The 19,617-nt window shown below is 40.2% G+C and overlaps 1 protein-coding gene across 6 annotated transcripts; it reads right to left on the reverse strand.

The window, feature by feature from the left end:
* Window positions 1–984: 984 nt before the first annotated feature.
* On the reverse strand, window positions 985–3,310 carry LOC109105258 (perlwapin-like). 6 transcript variants are annotated; one of them, XM_042754895.1, is made up of 7 exons: window positions 3,087–3,309; window positions 2,288–2,422; window positions 2,055–2,189; window positions 1,815–1,949; window positions 1,573–1,713; window positions 1,349–1,486; window positions 985–1,121 (listed from the first exon to the last, which is right to left on the reverse strand). In XM_042754895.1, the coding sequence occupies exons 1-7, from the start codon at window positions 3,175–3,177 to the stop codon at window positions 1,078–1,080; spliced, it is 819 nt and encodes a 272-aa protein (XP_042610829.1). In that variant the 5' UTR covers window positions 3,178–3,309; the 3' UTR covers window positions 985–1,077. The 6 variants fall into 6 exon arrangements, with proteins under 6 accessions (XP_042610829.1, XP_042610828.1, XP_042610826.1 ...); XM_042754894.1 differs by having other exon boundaries at window positions 1,815–1,952; XM_042754892.1 differs by having other exon boundaries at window positions 1,815–1,952; window positions 2,055–2,192; window positions 3,087–3,308.
* Window positions 3,311–19,617: the final 16,307 nt, after the last annotated feature.

The following is a 19,617-nucleotide window of genomic DNA, read 5'->3' on the forward strand; positions in this document are numbered from 1 at the left end:
ATAGACTGAGGTCATTAACATGGTAAACTTTAATTTTGCTTTCAGAACTTTTTTGAAGTTGCCGAGATGAAAAGCAATAAATGCATTAACAGGAAAGTTCACCAAAAATCTCACAGGCACAATTTTTTCAGTCTGCTTTTAGTCAAAGGGTGCAGGGTTAGCGATTATCTTTAGTCAGTAGCCTATTGCTTGCCAGTACAAAAACCAGACATTCAAGACCTACACAAAATACTGTATAAAAGGGGAAGGGCAATGAATATGGTAACATTCAACATTAAGATAACTTTAAGTTACAATTCAGATACAGGTTTTCATAAATAATGTTTTATAAAATGATACATTTCAGTATTTTAAACTGCATTTAAAGAAAAGGGAGGAGTCAAAAGTATTAATTTATTCATCAGTCATTAGGACTAGATTCAAAAAAACAAAAACCAAATCTGGAGTCTTTGGAGACATATGGACTCGCTAAATACTGAATGTTTTTCAAAACTATATTAAACCACGATTTATATAAATACTAAATTTCTAATGTTGTTTGCTGGTTTTACAGCTGTAAAGACGACAATACAATACTGGTTTCACATGTGGGCAAAAACATTTTGGATTCATAGCCTCCTTAGAATAGTAACCTGTGAATGTAGAACAGCACGAATGAACAAGGCTAAACCTAGTACCATTGATGCATGACAATGTTTTTCTTCCAACATTCTGGACTGAATGGCCATATGAAAATTTCCCCTTCTCAGTTTGTTTGAATAAATGTTATTTTGTTAATCTAAAGACAATAAAAACTTAACGTCTCTCGCATTAGGGTTAACCTGTGTTCTTTGTTTCATTTCTTGTAGCTTACACGTCATTTCAAGGATTTCCCCACTACTTTTGCTGCCAAGCTCCTGGACAAAGCATTCATAAACACTTTCACACAGAGAAGTTTTGCTAAACTATAATATTATTTGATGAATGTAGAAGACCTCAAATATAGTATAAAAAGTTTTTCCCCGATGGTTAAACTGGCATGGTTCACTGCATGCACAGGTGGTTGGGCAACACTTCTGTGTGGCAGGACACTGATCATCATGGAGTTATCACATTTGGTTTGAAATATGGACCAGGCTTCACTGCATGGATACAGATAGTCAGATTTAGTGGCAAACAGCACAAAACACTCAAAGCACGAACCACAAGTCTTTTACAGAAAGTTGTATTCCAAGTTTTATTAATATTTTGAAAAACCATATGCTTGAAATGGTGCTATGGGCCAAATTCAGGTACTTCACCATTAAAAACGATAAAACGCTTAAAAAGTGTGTGTTGGGGAACCAAGCATCAATATACAGTAACATACCTTTAGGTAGAGGTGTACATTCATGCCCACATTTAGTGGAGCAGCATTTCTCATCGTTCGGACAGTCAACGTCATTGACACACAACTCTTTACACAATCCTTTTCCAAGGAAACTCATTGGACACACTCCTGGCTTATCTGTTATACAAAAACACAACAGGGAAACTAGATCACAAAAGAACTGTAATGGGGAAAAATCTTACCAATGCATCAGTATAGCATACCTTTCGGTAGAGCTGTACACTGATGTCCACATCCATTGCTGCAGCATTTCTCATCATTCGGACAGTCACCATCATTAGAACACCGCTCAGCACAAACCCCTTTTATTCTGAGAGTTGTTCTTGGACACACTCCTGGCTTTTCTGTTATACACACATGTGACAAACCTCATCACTTAACTCCTCGATACACATCCAGAAAAAAAAAAAAAAAAAACCTGACCCACACATTGCCATATTAATACCTTTATATGGAGCCATACACTGATGTCCACATCCATTGCTGCAGCATTTCTGATTGTTTGGACAGTTACTGTCACCAGAACACATCTCAGCACACACTCCTGCTCCAACGGGTTTTGGACACAATCCTGGCTTTTCTGCTACACAAACACATGATAGAGAAACCATATCACTGAATGCCTCACTGCATATGAAAAAGGTAAAAGCTAATTTAATTCACACTATTATAACAATATAAATACCTTTATATGGAGGCATACACTGATGTCCACATCCAGTGCTGCAGCATTTCTGATTGTTTGGACAGCTATTGTCACCAGAACACATCTCAAGACAAGGTCTTGGTCCAACGGGTTCTGGACACGATCCTGGCTTTTCTGCTAAACACATGATAGAGAAACCAGATCACTGAATGCCTCACTGCATATGAAAAAGGTAAAAGCTAATTTAAGTCACACTATTATAATACAAATACCTTTATATGGAGGCATACACTGATGTCCACATCCATTGCTGCAGCATTTCTGATTGTTTGGACAGCTACTGTCACCAGAACACATCTCAGCACACAGTCCTGCTCCAACGGGTTTTGGACACGATCCTGGCTTTTCTGTTATAGAAACATGATAGAGAAACCAGATCACTGAATGCCTCGTGTGTATCAAACTTAAGTGTAGAACATACAAATGTATCTGTAAACATAAAACATGGACATCAGCCCATTAAAAATCCACCATTTATCCCTAAACTGTTTCAAAGGCAAGGAGTGACATTACAACATAGAACCTACCCCACAACTGGTGGTGTATAGTAATGCCAACATAAAACACGGACATCAGCCCATTTTAATACGATATATACACAAATAAATACTTCAACCATGACCACCACACTTTAAGCATTTTAATGCTTCATTAAAGGCTTGCAAGTCATTATTAGCCCTAGAATATAAATTGCAAGCAAACAAAATATTTGGAAAAAAAATAAAGGGGTTCAGAAGTGATGGCATACATAACCTGGCAGCCAAATGAATTGATTAATTTACTGTAAAAACATAAGTACATAATTTTGAAGCTATATAACAACATTAATGCATCTTGGTCATCGTTTTCCTTGTAATGGAAGAAATATAAACATAACTTAATCTTAATGGCTTTTTTAAACTTTCACTGCTAGTGTACATTAATACATTCTGATATGTGCCTAAAGTCAATTTTTATAAGATCTCATTTACATACTTCTTCGCACTGTGTGATGAAATTAAAAGATCTCACTTGTGGCTGTTCCTTCAGCGTCTCTTGTGTTCAAGCATACAGAGAAACAAAATAAAGCAGAAATCAACGAGCAGCACACTCGAGCTGTCATCTTCTCAACCTGCGATCTCACGATACACTCTGCTGAAAAATGTGCTGATTTAGTGGGTCAGAATGCTTTAAAGGAACTTTTTGAAAATGCGTTTTTAAGGATACAAAGAGGCCTGGCGTAACCCTGATGAAACTCACCTGCCTACAAGGAGCGTGATCTTGAAGACCCTGATTAGGTTCAGGTGTGTTTGATTAGGGATGGAGACAATTGAGACACAGCAAAACCACTTATCGCCATCTAAGAAGTAGTGGGAGGCTGCAGACCTGGAGCAGGCAGATACAGCCCAGAAAGTTTTATGCTCCTGTTGTTCCTGATGCGTCCAGTAGGGGGAGGCTGTACAGTCTGAGCCATCAGAACAGAAGCGACACGAATAAAAGGTAATCGCTTAAGTTATTATTGTTCAGCAATCGTGTAGCGTTGAAATATTTATAGTTAAATGATTAGCAGAGTCGATGTCAAATTAATTTTAATATGTTAATAGATAGGTCTATACTTATTGGCGGTCAGGCAGAAGTAGCAACATTTGCATGTAACGTTATTCGGTTTTCTTTGTTTAAAGATCTTAGACTTTTGTGTATGTGCGCACTAGTTGTTTGGGGCCAAGCCCGAAGGGCTGTAGCCCCTATTGTATCTGTATGTTTTCTTTATTATTATTATTATTCTTCTTCTCTTCTATGGGGGGTCTATGGCAGCCCTATGAAGGGAACATGGAAAAATGATGAAATTTGGCACTCTTCTAGAGATGCCCATGATTAGTGATTGATCTGACCAACTTTGGGGTCTCTAGGCCCAACTCTATAGCGCCACCAGCAGTCCAAAATTTACAACATTCAAATGTTAATAACTCTTGAACCCCTAATTCTATGAAAATTTAACTTAGTTACACCTGATCACTCTCTTCATGGAGATTCCATTCCATAGCTTACATTAAGGCTCCGCCCATTACAGTAGCGGCCATTTTGAAAAAAGTACAGTATTCAGTCTAAACGCTACTCCTCCTTCAAAATTGGTCCAATTCTTCTGAAATTTGGCTCAGATGATGTTTGGACTGAGCCGCACAGAAATGACTGAACAGATTTTTGATATTCATCTTTGTTCAAAAGTTATTAAATTGTGAACCTAATGAAGTCGACCTAAAATCGGTTCAGATGCTGTATCTCGGCCAAACTTTGATCAATCGAAACCAAACTTGGTACACTTCATCTACACCATGATCTGAGGGTCCATGCCAAAGTTGGGAACAGCGCCACCTATGGGTGTTGAGATACCAAAAATTCACTTTTTTGCTTATAACTTCTGAACAATTCGTCAGAAAATTATGATCTTGGTGTCTATGCATTCTTTGGGTCATTCCGAATCTGTGGGTGTCAATTTTGTCAAGACCACCTGGACCACCTGTCCGCCATTTTGAAATTTGTCATAAATTGCGATATCTATTGATCTACTGGAGAAATCTGCACAAAAAACAGTAGGCATCATCAACACCATGTGCCAGAGGTACCCCGGAAGTTTGAAGACAGCGCCACCTAGTGTTCAAGAGATATAACGATTCTTGCAAAACCCCTTATAACTTTTGAAATCGTTAAACGATTTTTGTTCTTTTTATGTCATTTCGTTCCTTGGGTTCTGCTGAATCTCATGATGTCTCATTTGTCATTTTTCAATATGGTGTCCGTCCGCCATATTGAATGGAATGAAAAACTGTTTTTTCGCTACTCCTCCCTGAAATCTTGTTCAATTTTGTTAAAAATTTTATCAGATGATATTCAGACCGAGCCGGACAGAAATGACTGAACAGATTTTTGATTTACACTCCCGTTCCCGACATGTACATCTCTGAAGTTGACCATGCCTGTGCTAGTTGATTTGTGCTAGTTAGCTTAGCATGCTAATTAGCTGAAATGCTAAAACGTTTCTATTCATTCTAATGGGTGTCTTGATCTATCTGGTTAACTTTGAGCAACGTTAGCATTTTTTAGCCTAGCATGCTAATCTGGCTCAAATGCTAATTCGGGCTTTTGAGAGATCATTCTCACACCTTAACCTCGCTTCTGTGGCTTGTCAAATGTGAGTCAACTAATGTGGCTCACTCTGCTAAGGCGCTGGTTCCGAACCCGTGAGGTCGTGGGTTCGAATCCCGGGTGGTTAATGTTGCTTCTGTTCCAGTTGTTGGATTTTCTGTGTATGTTCGCATTAAATCTAAAACGTGCTTTTGGTCATTCTCATCTAAAGTTCTGTTCGATTTCAAAGTTCTCTACTTCTGAAGCGATCTGTTGTCCCGACGCACGTTTTGTTTCTGGCGTTTTTCTTCCTCCCGCTCCGCTCTGGGCTACAGCCCTTCAGGGCTTGGCCCCGGGGCATCGCCCCGCTATATTTAGCTGCCCAAAGGGCTGTAGCTATATTTATTATATTATTTTATTATTTTCTTCTTCTTCTTATTCTTCTCGTCCATGGGAGGGAGTCTATGGCAGCCCTATGAAGGGAACATGGGAAAATGATGAAATTTGGCACACTTGTAGAGATGGCCATTATTAGTGATCTGACCAACTTTGGGGTCTGTAGGCCCAACTCTATAGCGCCACCACCAGTCCAAAAATTCAACATTCAAACGTTAATAACTTTGAACCCCTAATTCTATGAAAATTTAACTTAGTACACCTGATCACTCTCTTCATGGAGATTCCATTCCAATACCTTACATTAAGGCTCCGCCCATTACAGTAGCGGCCATTTTGAAAAGTACAGTATTCAGTCTAAACACTACTCCTCCTTCAATTAACGAGGTCGACCCAAAATCGGTTCAGAGGAATGATCTTTGGACTAAGCCGCACAGAAATGACTGAACAGATTTTTGATATTCATCTTTGTTCAAAAGTTATTAAATTGTGAACTTAACGAGGTCGACCCAAAATCGGTTCAGAGGCTGTATCTCGGCCAAACTTTGATCAATCGAAACCAAACTTGGTACACTTCATCTACACCATGATCTGAGGGTCCATGCCAAAGTTGGGAACAGCACCCACCTATGGGTGTTGAGATACCAAAAAAATCACTTTTTTGCTTATAACTTCTGAACAATTCGTCAGAAAGTTATGATCTTGGTGTCTATGGATTCTGTGGGTCATTCCGAATCTGTGGATGTCAATTTTGTCAAGACCACCTGGACCACCTGTCCGTCATTTTGAAATTTGTCATAAGTTGCGATATCTTTTGATCTACTGAACAAATCTGCACAAAAATCGGTAGGCATCATCAACAGCATGTGCCGGAGGTACCCCGGAAGTTCGAAGACAGCGCCACCTAGTGTTCAAGAGATATAACGATTCTTGCAAAACCCCTTATAACTTTTGAAATCGTTGATCGATTTTTGTAATTTTTATGTCATTTCGTTCCTTGGGTTATGCCGAATCAGGTGATGTCTCATTTGTCATTTTCCAATATGGTGTCTGTCCGCCATATTGAATGGAATGAAAAACTGTTTTTTCGCTACTCCTCCCTGAAATATTGTTCAATTTTGTTCAAAATTTTATCAGATGATATTCAGACCAGGCCGGACAGAAATGACTGAACAGATTTTTGATATTCACTCCCGTTCCCGACATGTACATCTCTGAAGTTGACCGTGCCTGTGCTAGTTGATTTGTGCTAGTTAGCTTAGCATGCTAATTAGCTGAAACGCTAACACATTTCTATTCATTCTAATGGTTGTCTTGATCTATCTGGTTAACTTTGAGCAACGTTAGCATTTTTTAGCCTAGCATGCTAATCTGGCTCAAATGCTAATTCGGGCTTTTGAGAGATCATTCTCACACCTTAACCCATGTCAGATGTGCTTGTCAAATGTGCGTCAACTAATGTGGCTCACTCTGCTAAGGCACTGCCTCCAAACCCGTGAGGTTGTGGGTTCGAATCCAGGGTGGTTCATGTTGCTTCTGTTCCAGTTGTTGGATTTTCTGTGTATGTTCACATTAAATTAAATATGTGCTTTTGGTCATTCTCGTCTGAAGGTCTGTTCGATTTCAAACTACTCTACTTCTGGACCGTTCTGTTGTCCCGACGCGCGTTCGGTTTCTGGCATTTTTCTTCCTCCCGCTCCGCTCTGGGCTACAGCCCTTCAGGGCTTGGCCCCGGCATCGCTGCTTGCAGCTATATTTATTAGGGGCCAAGCCCAAAGGGCTGTAGCCCCTATTGTATCTGTATGTTTTATTATTAATTATTATTTTCTTCTTCTTCTTCTTCTTCTTCTTCTTCTCGTCAATGGGAGTCTATGGCAGCCCTATGAAGGGAACATAGGAAAATGATGAAATTTGGCACACTTGTAGAGATGGCCATGAATAGTGTTCTGACCAAATTTGGGGTCTCTAGGCCCAACTCTATAGCGCCACCAGCAGTCCAAAAAATTTCAACATTCAAATGTTAATAACTCTTGAACCACTAATCCTATGACAATAAAACTTAGTACACCTGATCACTCTCTTCATGGAGATTACAGTCAATGTCTTACATTAAGGCTCCGCCTATTACAGTAGCGGCCATTTTGAAAAGTACAGTATTCAGTCTAAACACTACTCCTCCTTCAAAATTGGCCCAATTTTTCTGAAATTTGGCTCACATGATCTTTGGACCGAGCCGCACAGAAATGACTGAACAGATTTTTGATATTCATCTTTGTTCAAAAGTTATTAAATTGTGAACCTAACGAAGTAGACCTAAAATCGGTTCAGATGCTGTATCTCGGCCAAACTTTGATCAATCGAAACCAAACTTGGTACACTTCATCTACACCATGATCTGAGGTTCCATGCCAAATTTGGGAACAGCGCCACCTATGGGTGTTGAGATACCAAAAAATCACTTTTTTGCTTATAACTTCTGAACAATTCGTCAGAAAATTATGATCTTGGTGTCTATGGATTCTTTGGGTCATTCCGAATCTGTGGATGTCAATTTTGTCAAGACCACCTGGACCACCTGTCCGCCATTTTGAAATTTGTCATAAATTGCGATATCTATTGATCTACTGGACAAATCTGCACAAAAATCGGTAGGCGTCATCAACACCATGTGCCGGAGGTACCCCGGAAGTGTGAATACAGCGCCACCTAGTGTTCAAGAGATATAACGATTCTTGCAAAACCCCTTATAACTTTTGAAATCGTTGATCGATTTTTGTTTTTTTAATGTCATTTCGTTCCTTGGGTTATGTCGAATCGGATGATGTCTCATTTGTCATTTTCCAATATGGTGTCCGTCCGCCATATTGAATGGAATGAAAAACAGTTTTTTCGCTACTCCTCCCTGAAATCTTGTTCAATTTTGTTCAAAATTTGATCAGATGATATTCAGACCAGGCCGGACAGAAATGACTGAACAGATTTTTGATTTACACTCCCGTTCCCGACATATACATCTATGAAGTTGACCGTGCCTGTGCTAGTTGATTTGTGCTAGTTAGCTTAGCATGCTAATTTAGCTGAAATGCTAACACGTTTCTATTCATTCTAATGGGTGTGGATGATCTATCTGGTTAACGTTGAGCAATGTTAGCATTTTTTAGCCTAGCATGCTAATCTGGCTCAAATGCTAATTCGGGCTTTTGAGAGCTCATTCTCACACCTTAACCTCGCTTCTTTGGCTTGTCAAGTGTGCGTCAACTAATGTGGCTCACTCTGCTAAGGCACTGCTTCCAAACCCGTGAGGTTGTGGGTTCGAATCCCGGGTGGTTCATGTTGCTTCTGTTCCAGTTGTTGGATTTTCTGTGTATGTTCACATTAAATTAAATATGTGCTTTTGGTCATTCTCATCTGAAGGTCTGTTCGATTTCAAACTACTCTACTTCTGGACCCGTTCTCTGTTGTCCCGACGCGCGTTCGGTTTCTGGCATTTTTCGTCCTCCCGCTCCGCTCTGGGCTACAGCCCTTCAGGGCTTGGCCCCGGCATCGCTGCTTGCAGCTATATTTAGGGGCCAAGCCCGAAGGGCTGTAGCCCCTATTGTATCTGTATGTTTTATTATTATTATTATTATTATTCTTCTTCTTCTTCTTCTTCTTCTCGTCCAATGGGAGTCTATGGCAGCCCTATGAAGGGAACATGGAAAAATGATGAAATTTGGCACACTTGTACAGATGGCCATGAATAGTGATCTGACCAACTTTGGGGTCTCTATGCCCAACTCTATAGCGCCACCAGCAGTCCAAAATTTCAACATTCAAACGTTAATAACTCTTGAACCACTAATCCTATGAAAATAGAATTTAGTACACCTGATCACTCTCTTCATGGAGATTATAGTCAATACCTTACATTAAGGCTCCGCCCATTACAGTAGCGGCCATTTTGAAAAGTACAGTATTCAGTCTAAACACTACTCCTCCTTCAAAATTGGCCCAATTCTTCTGAAATTTGGCTCACATGATCTTTGGACCGAGCCGCACAGAAATGACTGAACAGATTTTTGATATTCATCTTTGTTCAAAAGTTATTAAATTGTGAACTTAACGAAGTCGACCTAAAATCGGTTCAGAGGCTGTATCTCGGCCAAACTTTGATCAATCGAAACCAAACTTGGTACACTTCATCTACACCATGATCTGAGGTTCCATGCCAAAGTTGGGAACAGCGCCACCTATGGGTGTTGAGATACCAAAAAATCACTTTTTTGCTTATAACTTCTGAACAATTCGTCAGAAAATTATGATCTTGGTGTCTATGGATTCTTAGGGTCATTCCAAATCTGTGGATGTCCATTTTGTCAAGACCACCTGGACCACCTGTCCGCCATTTTGAAATTTGTCATAAGTTGCGATATCTTTTGATCTACTGGACAAATCTGCACAAAAATGGGTAGGCGTCATCAACACCATGTGCCGGAGGTACCCCGGAAGTGTGAAGACAGCGCCACCTAGTGTTCAAGAGATATAACGATTCTTGAAAAAACCCCTTATAACTTTTGAAATCGTTGATCGATTTTTGTTCTTTTTATGTCATTTCGTTCCTTGGGTTCGACCAGAATCTGATGATGTCTCATTTGTCATTTTCCAATATGGTGTCCGTCCGCCATATTGAATGGAATGAAAAACTGTTTTATCGCTACTCCTCCCTGAAATCTTGTTCAATTTTGTTCAAAATTTTATCAGATGATATTCAGACCGAGCCGGACAGAAATGACTGAACAGATTTTTGATTTACACTCCCGTTCCCGACATGTACATCTCTGAAGTTGACCGTCACTGTGCTAGTTGATTTGTGCTAGTTAGCTTAGCATGCTAATTAGCTGAAATGCTAAAACGTTTCTATTCATTCTAATGGGTGTCTTGATCTATCTGGTTAACTTTGAGCAACGTTAGCATTTTTTAGCCTAGCATGCTAATCTGGCTCAAATGCTAATTCGGGCTTTTGAGAGATCATTCTCACACCTTAACCTCGCTTCTGCGGATTGTCAAATGTGCGTCAACTAATGTGGCTCACTCTGCTAAGGCGCTGGTTCCGAACCCGTGAGGTCGTGGGTTCGAATCCCGGGTGGTTGATGTTGCTTCTGTTCAAGACATTGGATTTTCTGTGTATGTTCGCATTAAATTAAAAACTTGCTTTTGGTCATTCTCATCTGAAGTCCTGTTCGATTTCAAAGTTCTCTACTTCTGAAGCGGTCTGTTGTCCCGACGTGCGTTCTGTTTCTGCCGTATTTCTTCCTGCCGCTCCGCTCTGGGCTACAGCCCTTCAGGGCTTGGCCCCGGCATCGCTGCTTGCAGCTATGCAGCTATAGCCCCTATTGTATCTGTTTTTTTTTTATTATTATTCTTTTCTTCTTCTTCTCGGCCAATGGGAGTCTATGGCAGCCCTATGAAGGGAACATGGGAAAATGATGAAATTTGGCACACTTGTAGAGATGACCATTATTAGTGATCTGACCAACTTTGGGGTCTCTAGGACCAACTCTACAGCGCCACCACCAGTTCAAAAATTCAACATTCAAACGTTAATAACTCTTGAACCACTAATTCTATTAAAATAAAACTTAGTACATCTATTTTGTCTCTTCATGGAGATTCCATTCCACACCTTACATTAAGACTCCGCCCATTACAGTAGCAGCCATTTTGAAAAGTACAGTAATCAGTCTAAACACTACTCCTCCTTCAAAATTGGGTCCAATTCTTCTGAAATTTGGCTCATATGATCTTTGGACTGAGCCGCACAGAAATGACTGAACAGATCATACTAGTATTCATCTTTGTTCAAAAAGTTATTATGCTGTGAACTTAACGAGGTCGACCTCAAATCGGTTCAGAGGCTGTATCCCGGCCAAACTTTGATCAATCGAAACCAAACTTGGTACACTTCATCTACACCATGATCTGAGGGTACATGCCAAATTTTGGAACAGCGCCACCTATGGGTGTTGAGATACAAAAAATGCACATTTTAGCTTATAACTTCTGAACAATTCGTCAGAAAATTATGATATTGGTGTCTATGGATTCTTTGGGTCATTCCGAATCTGTGGATGTCAATTTTGTCAAAACCACCTGGACCACCTGTCCGCCATTTTGAAATTTGTCATAAATTGCGATATCTTTTGATCTACAGGACAAATCTGCACAAAAATCGGTAGGCATCATCAACAGCATGTACCGGAGGTACCCCGGAAGTTTGAAGACAGCGCCACCTAGTGTTCAAGAGATATAACGATTCTTGCAAAACCCCTTATAACTTTTGAAATCGTTGATCGATTTTTGTAATTTTTATGTCATTTCGTTCCTTGGGTTATGCCCAAATCAGATGATGGTCTCATTTGTCATTTTCCAATATGGTGTCTGTCCGCCATATTGAATGGAATGAAAAACAGTTTTTTCGCTACTCCTCCCTGAAATCTTGTTCAAATTTGTTCAAAATTTTATCACATGATCTTCAGACCGAGCCGGACAGAAATGACTGAACAGATATTTGATTTACACTCCCGTTCCCGACATGTACATCTCTGAAGTTGACCGTGCCTGTGCTAGTTGATTTGTGCTAGTTAGCTTAGCATGCTAATTAGCTGAAACGCTAACACATTTCTATTCATTCTAATGGGTGTCTTGATCTATCTGGTTAACTTTGAGCAACGTTAGCATTTTTTAGCCTAGCATGCTAATCTGGCTGAAATGCTAATTCAGGCTTTTGAGAGATCATTCTCACACCTTAACCTCGCTTCTGCGGATTGTCGAATGTGCGTCAACTAATGTGGCTCACTCTGCTAAGGCACTGGCTCCGAACCTCTGAGGTCATGGGTTCGAATCCAGGGTGGTTCGTGTTGCTTCTGTTCCAGATGTTGGGTGTTCCATGTGTTTGACTCAAAAAAAAAAAAAAAACATGTTTTTGTTCATTCTCATCTGACCTTCTGTTCGATTTCAAACTATCTGTAATTCTGAATCGATCTGTTGTCCCGAAAAGTGTGAAAAAGTGGCTGGAAAAACCCTCCCGCTCCGCCTGGGCTACAGCAATTCAGGGCTTGGCCCCGGAATCGGCTGCTTGCAGCTTTAATAGCGATTGTTTTTGTTAGATTTTTTGAACAAAAAACAATCGATCACTATGGCAGCCCTATGAAGGGAACATGGGAAAATGATGAAATTTGGCACGCTTGTAGAGATGGTCACCAATAGTGATCTGACCAACTTTGGGGTCTCTAGGACCAACTCCATAGCGCCACCACCAGTTCAAAAATTCAATATTTAAACATTAATAACTCCTGAACCCTTTGTTCTAAAAAGATAAAACTTAGTACACACAATTACTCTCTTCATGGATATTACACTCTATACTTTACATTAAGACTCCACCCTTTACAGTAGTGGCTATTATGTTAATTAGGTGTTTCCGTTTAAACGCTACTCCTCCTTCAAAAGTGGTTAAATTTTTCCGAAAATAGGTAAAGACGAAATTCAGACCGAGCCGCACAGAAATGACTGAACAGATTTTTGATATTCATCTTTGTTCAAAAGTTATTAAATTGTGAACTTAACGAGGTCGACCCCAAATTGGTTCAGAGGCTGTATCTCGGCCAAACATTGATCAATCGAAACCAAACTTGATACACTTCCTCAACACCATGATCTGAGGGTCCATGCCAAAGTTGGGAACAGCGCCACCTATGGGTGTTGAGATACCAAAAATGCACATTTTTGCTTATAACTTCTGAACAATCAGTCAGAAAATGATGATCTTTGCGTCTATGGATTCCTCGGGTCATGCCGCATCTGTTCATGTCAATTGTGCCAGAACTGACTGAACCACCTATCGGCCATTTTGACATTTATCATAAATTGCCATATCTTTTGAACCCGTGGACGAATCTGCAAAAAAATCGGTAGGGATCATCAACACCATGTGCCGGATGTACATCTGAAGTTTGAAGACAGTGCCACCTACATTTCCGGTAGTGATTGTTTTTGTCAGATTCCTTGACAAAAACAATGGGGCTCTATGGCAGCCCTATGAAGGGAATACTAGTAAGGAAAAACCGTGAAATCTGGCACACTTGTAGTGATGGCCATGAATAGTGATCTTACCGATTTTGGGGTGTCTAGGACTAACTCTATAGCGCCACCAGCAGTTCAAAAAATCAACATTTAAACATTAATAACTTTTGAACACCTTCTTCTATCTGGATAAAACTTAGTACACCTGATTCCTCTCTTCACGCTGATCACATTGAATGGTTTACATTAAGATTCCAGCCATTACAGTAACATCCATTACGAAAAGTACAGTATTCCGTTTTTTCGCTACTCCTCCTTCAAATGTGGTCCAATTCTTCTCAAAATGTGCTCACACGATCTTTGGACCGAGCCGCACGGAAATGACTGAACAGAATTTTTCGACCTACTGGTCAAAAAAAAGTTATGATGCTCTGAAGTTAACAGTGCTGAATGTAAATTGTTTGAGAGGCTGTATCTCGGCCATACTTTGATCGATCTCCACAAAACTGGGTAAACTTTGTCAATTCTATGAACTGAGAAAATATGCCAAAGTTCGAAACAGTGCCACCTATGGGTCACGAGATACCAAAAATTCACATTTTTGCTTATAACTTTTGAGCAGTTAGTTAGAAAATCGTGATCTTGGTGTCTTTTGATTCTTCGGGTCATGTCGAATCCATGGATTTAAATTGTGCCAGGATTGGCTGAAGCATGTGGCTGCCATTTTAAAGTTTGTCATAAGTTGGACAATATTTTGAACCATTTGACATATCTGTACAAAAATCGGTAGGGATCATCAACACCATGTTCTGGAAGTACCTCAGAAGTTTGAATTACAATTTACTTAGCATTTTAAGCAGTGTAATATGGAAAGTTAAGCAAACTTTTTTTGGATCTCATTCTCACACCTTAACCTCTCTTCTGCATCATGTTGGCTGTACATCGACTGAGTGGTGCACTCTGTTAAGCCACTGGTTCTGAACCTCTGAGGTTGTGGGTTCGAATCCCGGTTGGTTGATGTTGCTTCTGTTCCAGACTTTGAATATTAACTATGTGTTTATATTGAATCAGAAATATGATTGTGTTCATTCTCATCTGAACCTCTCTTTGATTTTGACTTTTGACCTCATTCTCACACCTTAACCTCTCCTCTGCAATCTGTTTCACATGCATTGCCTGAGTGGTGCACTCAGTTAAGCTGCTGGTTCTGAACCTCTGAGGTTGTGGGTTCGAATCCAGGTTGGTTAATATTGTTTCTGTTCAAGACATTGGATTTTCTGTGTGTGTTCGTATTAAATCAAAAAATCTTTTTTTGGTCATTCTCATCTAAAGTTCTGTTCAATTTCAAACTTCTCTACTTCTGAAGCGATCCGTTGTCCCGACGCGCGTTCCGTTTCTGTCATTTTTCTCCCTCCCGCTGCGCTCTGGGCTACAGCCCTTCAGGGCTTGGCCCCGGCATCGCTGCTTTAATATATATTTAGGGGCCAAGCCCGAAGGGCTGTAGCCCCTATTGTATCTGTATGTTTTCTTTATTATTATTATTATTATTATTCTTCTTCTCTTCTATGGGGGGTCTATGGCAGCCCTATGAAGGGAACATGGGAAAATGATGAAATTTGGCACACTTCTAGAGATGCCCATGATTAGTGATCTGACCAACTTTGGGGTCTCTAGGCCCAACTCTATAGCGCCACCAGCAGTCCAAAAATTCAACATTAAAACATTAATAACTCTTGAACCCCTAATTCTATGAAAATTTAACTTAGTACACCTGATCACTCTCTTCATGGAGATTATAGTCAATACCTTACATTAAGGCTCCGCCCATTACAGTAGCGGCCATTTTGAAAAGTACAGTATTCAGTCTAAACGCTACTCCTCCTTCAAAATTGGTCCAATTCTTCTGAAATTTGGCTCAGATGATCTTTGGACTGAGCCGCACAGAAATGACTGACTGAACAGATTTTTGATATTCATCTTTGTTCAAAAGTTTATTAAATTGTGAACCTAACGAAGTCGACCTAAAATCGGTTCAGATGCTGTATCTCGGCCAAACTTTGATCAATCGAAACCAAACTTGGTACAATTCATGTACACTATGATCTGAGGTTCCATGCCAAAGTTGGGAACAGCGCCACCTATGGGTGTTGAGATACCAAAAATTAACTTTTTTGCTTATAACTTCTGAACAATTCGTCAGAAAATTATGATCTTGGTGTCTATGGATTCTTTGGGTCATTCCGAATCTGTGGATGTCCATTTTGTCAAGACCACCTGGACCACCTGTCCGCCATTTTGAAATTTGTCATAAATTGTGATATCTTTTGATCTACTAGACAAATCTGCACAAAAATTGGTAGGCATCATCAACACCGTGTGCCGGAGGTACCCCGGAAGTTTGAAGACAGCGCCACCTAGTGTTCAAGAGATATAACTCTTCTTGCAAAACCCCTTATAACTTTTGAAATCCTTGATCGATTTTTATGTCATTTCGTTCCTTGGGTTCTGCAGAATCTGATGATGTCTCATTTGTCATTTTCCAACATGGTGTCTGTCCGCCATATTGAATGGAATGAAAAACTGTTTTTTCGCTACTCCTCCCTGAAATCTTGTTCAATTTTGTTCAAAATTTTATCAGATGATATTCAGACCAGGCCAGACAGAAATTACTGAACAGATTTTTGATATTCACTCCCGTTCCCGACATGTACATCTCTGAAGTTGACCGTGCCTGTGCTAGTTGATTTGTGCTAGTTAGCTTAGCATACTAATTAGCTAACATGCTAACACGTTTCTATTCATTCTAATGGGTGTCTTGAGCTATCTGGTTAACTTTGAGCAACGTTAGCAATTTTTAGCTTAGCATGCTAATCTGGCTCAAATGCTAATTCGGGCTTTTGAGAGATCACTCTCACACCTTAACCTCGCTTCTGCGGATTGTCAAATGTGCGTCAACTAATGTGGCTCACTCTGCTAAGGCGCTGGTTCCGAACCCGTGGGTTCGAATCCCAGGGTGGTTGATGTTGCTTCTGTTCCAGTTGTTGGATTTTCTGTGTATGTTCGCATTAAATTTAAAACGTGATTTTGGTCATTCTCGTCTGAAGGTCTGTTCGATTTCAAACTACTCTACTTCTGAACCGATCTGTTGTCCCGACGTGCGTTCCGTTTTTCTGGCATTTTTCTTCCTCCCGCTGCGCTCTGGGCTACAGCCCTTCAGGGCTTGGCCCCGGCATCGCTGCTTGCAGCTATATTTAGGGGCCAAGCCCGAAGGGCTGTTATTCTGTATGTTTTCTTTTATTATTTCTTCTTCTTCTTCTTCTTCTTCTCGTCCAATGGGAGTCTATGGCAGCCCTTTGAAGGGAACATGGGAAAATGATGAAATTTGGCACACTTGTAGAGATGGCCATTATTAGTGATCTGACCAACTTTGGGGTCTCTAGGCCCAACTCTATAGCGCCACCAGCAGTCCAAAATTTCAACATTCAAACGTTAATAACTTTTGAACCCCTAATTCTATGAAAATGTAACTTAGTACAGTAGCGCACTCTCTTCATGGAGATTCCATTCCATACCTTACATTAAGGCTCCGCCCATTACAGTAGCGGCCATTTTGAAAAGTACAGTATTCAATCTAAACACTACTCCTCCATCAAAATTGGTCCAATTCTTCTGAAATTTGGCTCATATGTTCTTTGGACTGAGCCGCACAGAAATGACTGAACAGAATTTTTTGAACACTAGTGAAAAAAAAAGTTATTATGCTGTGAACTTAACGAGGTTGATCTCAAATCGGTTCAGAGGCTGTATCTCAGCCAAACTTTGATCAATCGAAACCAAACTTGGTACAATTCATCTACACCATGATCTGAGGTTCCATGCCAAAGTTGGGAACAGCGCCACCTATAGGTGTTGAGATACCAAAAATTCACTTTTTTTGCTTATAACTTCTGAACAATCCATCAGAAAATTATTATCTTGTTGTCCAAGGATTCTTTAGATAATTTAGAATCTGTGGATGTCAATTTTGTCAAGACCACCTGGACCACCTCTCCGCCATTTAGAATTTTGTCATAAATTGCTATATCTATTGATCTACTGGACAAATCTGCACAAAAATCGGTAGGCATCATCAACACCATGTGCCGGAGGTACCCCGGAAGTGTGAATACAGCGCCACCTAGTGTTCAAGAGATATAACGATTCTTGCAAAAACCCTTATAACTTTTGAAATCGCTGATCGATTTTTGTTATTTTTTTTATGTCATTTCGTTCCTTGGGTTATGCCGAATCAGATGATGTCTCATTAGTCATTTTCCAATATGGTGTCTGTCCGCCATATTGAATGGAATGAAAAAACTGTTTTTTCGCTACTCTCCTCCCTGAAATATTGTTCAATTTTGTTCAAAATTTTATCAGATGATATTCAGACCAGGCCGGACAGAAATGACTGAACAGATTTTTGATTTACACTCCCGTTCCCGACATGTACATCTCTGAAATTGACCGTGCCTGTGCTAGTTGATTTGTGCTAGTTAGCTTAGCATGCTAATTAGCTGAAATGCTAACACGTTTCTATTCATTCTAATGGGTGTCTTGATCTATCTGGTTAACTTTGAGCAACGTTAGCATTTCTTAACCTAGCATGCTAATCTGGCTCAAATGCTAATTCGGGCTTTTGAGAGCTCATTCTCACACCTTAACCTCGCTTCTTTGGCTTGTCGAATGTGAGTCAACTAATGTGGCTCACTCTGCTAAGGCGCTGGTTCCGAATCTGTGAGGTCGTGGGTTCGAATCCCCGGTGGTTGACGTTGCTTCTGTTCGGGACATTGGATTTTCTGTGTGTGTCAGCATTAAATTTAAAACGTGATTTTGGTCATTCTCATCTAAAGTTCTGTTCGATTTCAAACTTCTCTACTTCTGAACCGATCTGTTGTCCCGACGCGCGTTCCGTTTCTGCCGTTTTTCTTCCTCCCGCTCCGCTCTGGGCTACAGCCCTTCAGGGCTTGGCCCCGGTATCGCTGCTTGCAGCTATATTTATTATTCTTCTTCTTCTTCTCGTCCAATGGGAGTCTATGGCAGCCCTATGAAGGGAACATGGGAAAATGATGAAATTTGGCACACTTGTAGAGATGGCCATGAATAGTGATCTGACCAACTTTGGGGTCTCTAGGCACAACTCTATAGCGCCACCCAGCAGTCCAAAATTTCAACATTCAAATGTTAATAACTCTTGAACCCCTAAATCTATGAAAATTTAACTTAGTACACCTCATCACTCTCTCATCATGAGATTATAGTCAATACATTACATTAAAGACTCCGCCCATTACAGTAGCGGCCATTTTGAAAAAGTACAGTATTCAGTCTCACCACTACTCCTCCTTCAAAATTGCTCCAATTCTTCTGAAATTTGGCTCAGATGATCTGGGACTGAGCCGCACAGAAATGACTGAACAGAATTTTTTGAACACTAGTGAAAAAAAAAATTATGATGCTGTGAACTTAATTAGGGGCCAAGCCCGAAGGGCTGTAGCCCCTATTGTATCTGTATGTTTTCTTTATTATTTTTATTTTCTTCCAATGGGGGTCTATGGCAGCCCTATGAAGGGAACATGGGAAAATGATGAAATTTGGCACACTTCTAGAGATGCCCATGATTAGTGATCTGACCAAATTTGGGGTCTCTAGGCATAACTCTATAGCGCCACCAGCAGTCCAAAATGTCAACATTCAAACATTAATAACTTTTGAACCCCTAATTGTATTAAAATTTAACTTAGTACACCTGATCACTCTCTTCATGCAGATTCCATTCCATACCTTACATTAAGGCTCCGCCCATTACAGTAGCGGCCATTTTGAAAAGTACAGTATTCAGTCTAAACACTACTCCTCCTTCAAATTGGTCCAATTCTTCTGAAATTTGGCTCATATGATCTTTGGACTGAGCCGCACAGAAATGACTGTTGTGAACCTAACGAAA

Source organism: Cyprinus carpio, unplaced genomic scaffold (genome assembly GCF_018340385.1).
Source record: "Cyprinus carpio isolate SPL01 unplaced genomic scaffold, ASM1834038v1 S000006613, whole genome shotgun sequence".
Taxonomy (NCBI): Eukaryota; Metazoa; Chordata; class Actinopteri; order Cypriniformes; family Cyprinidae; genus Cyprinus; species Cyprinus carpio.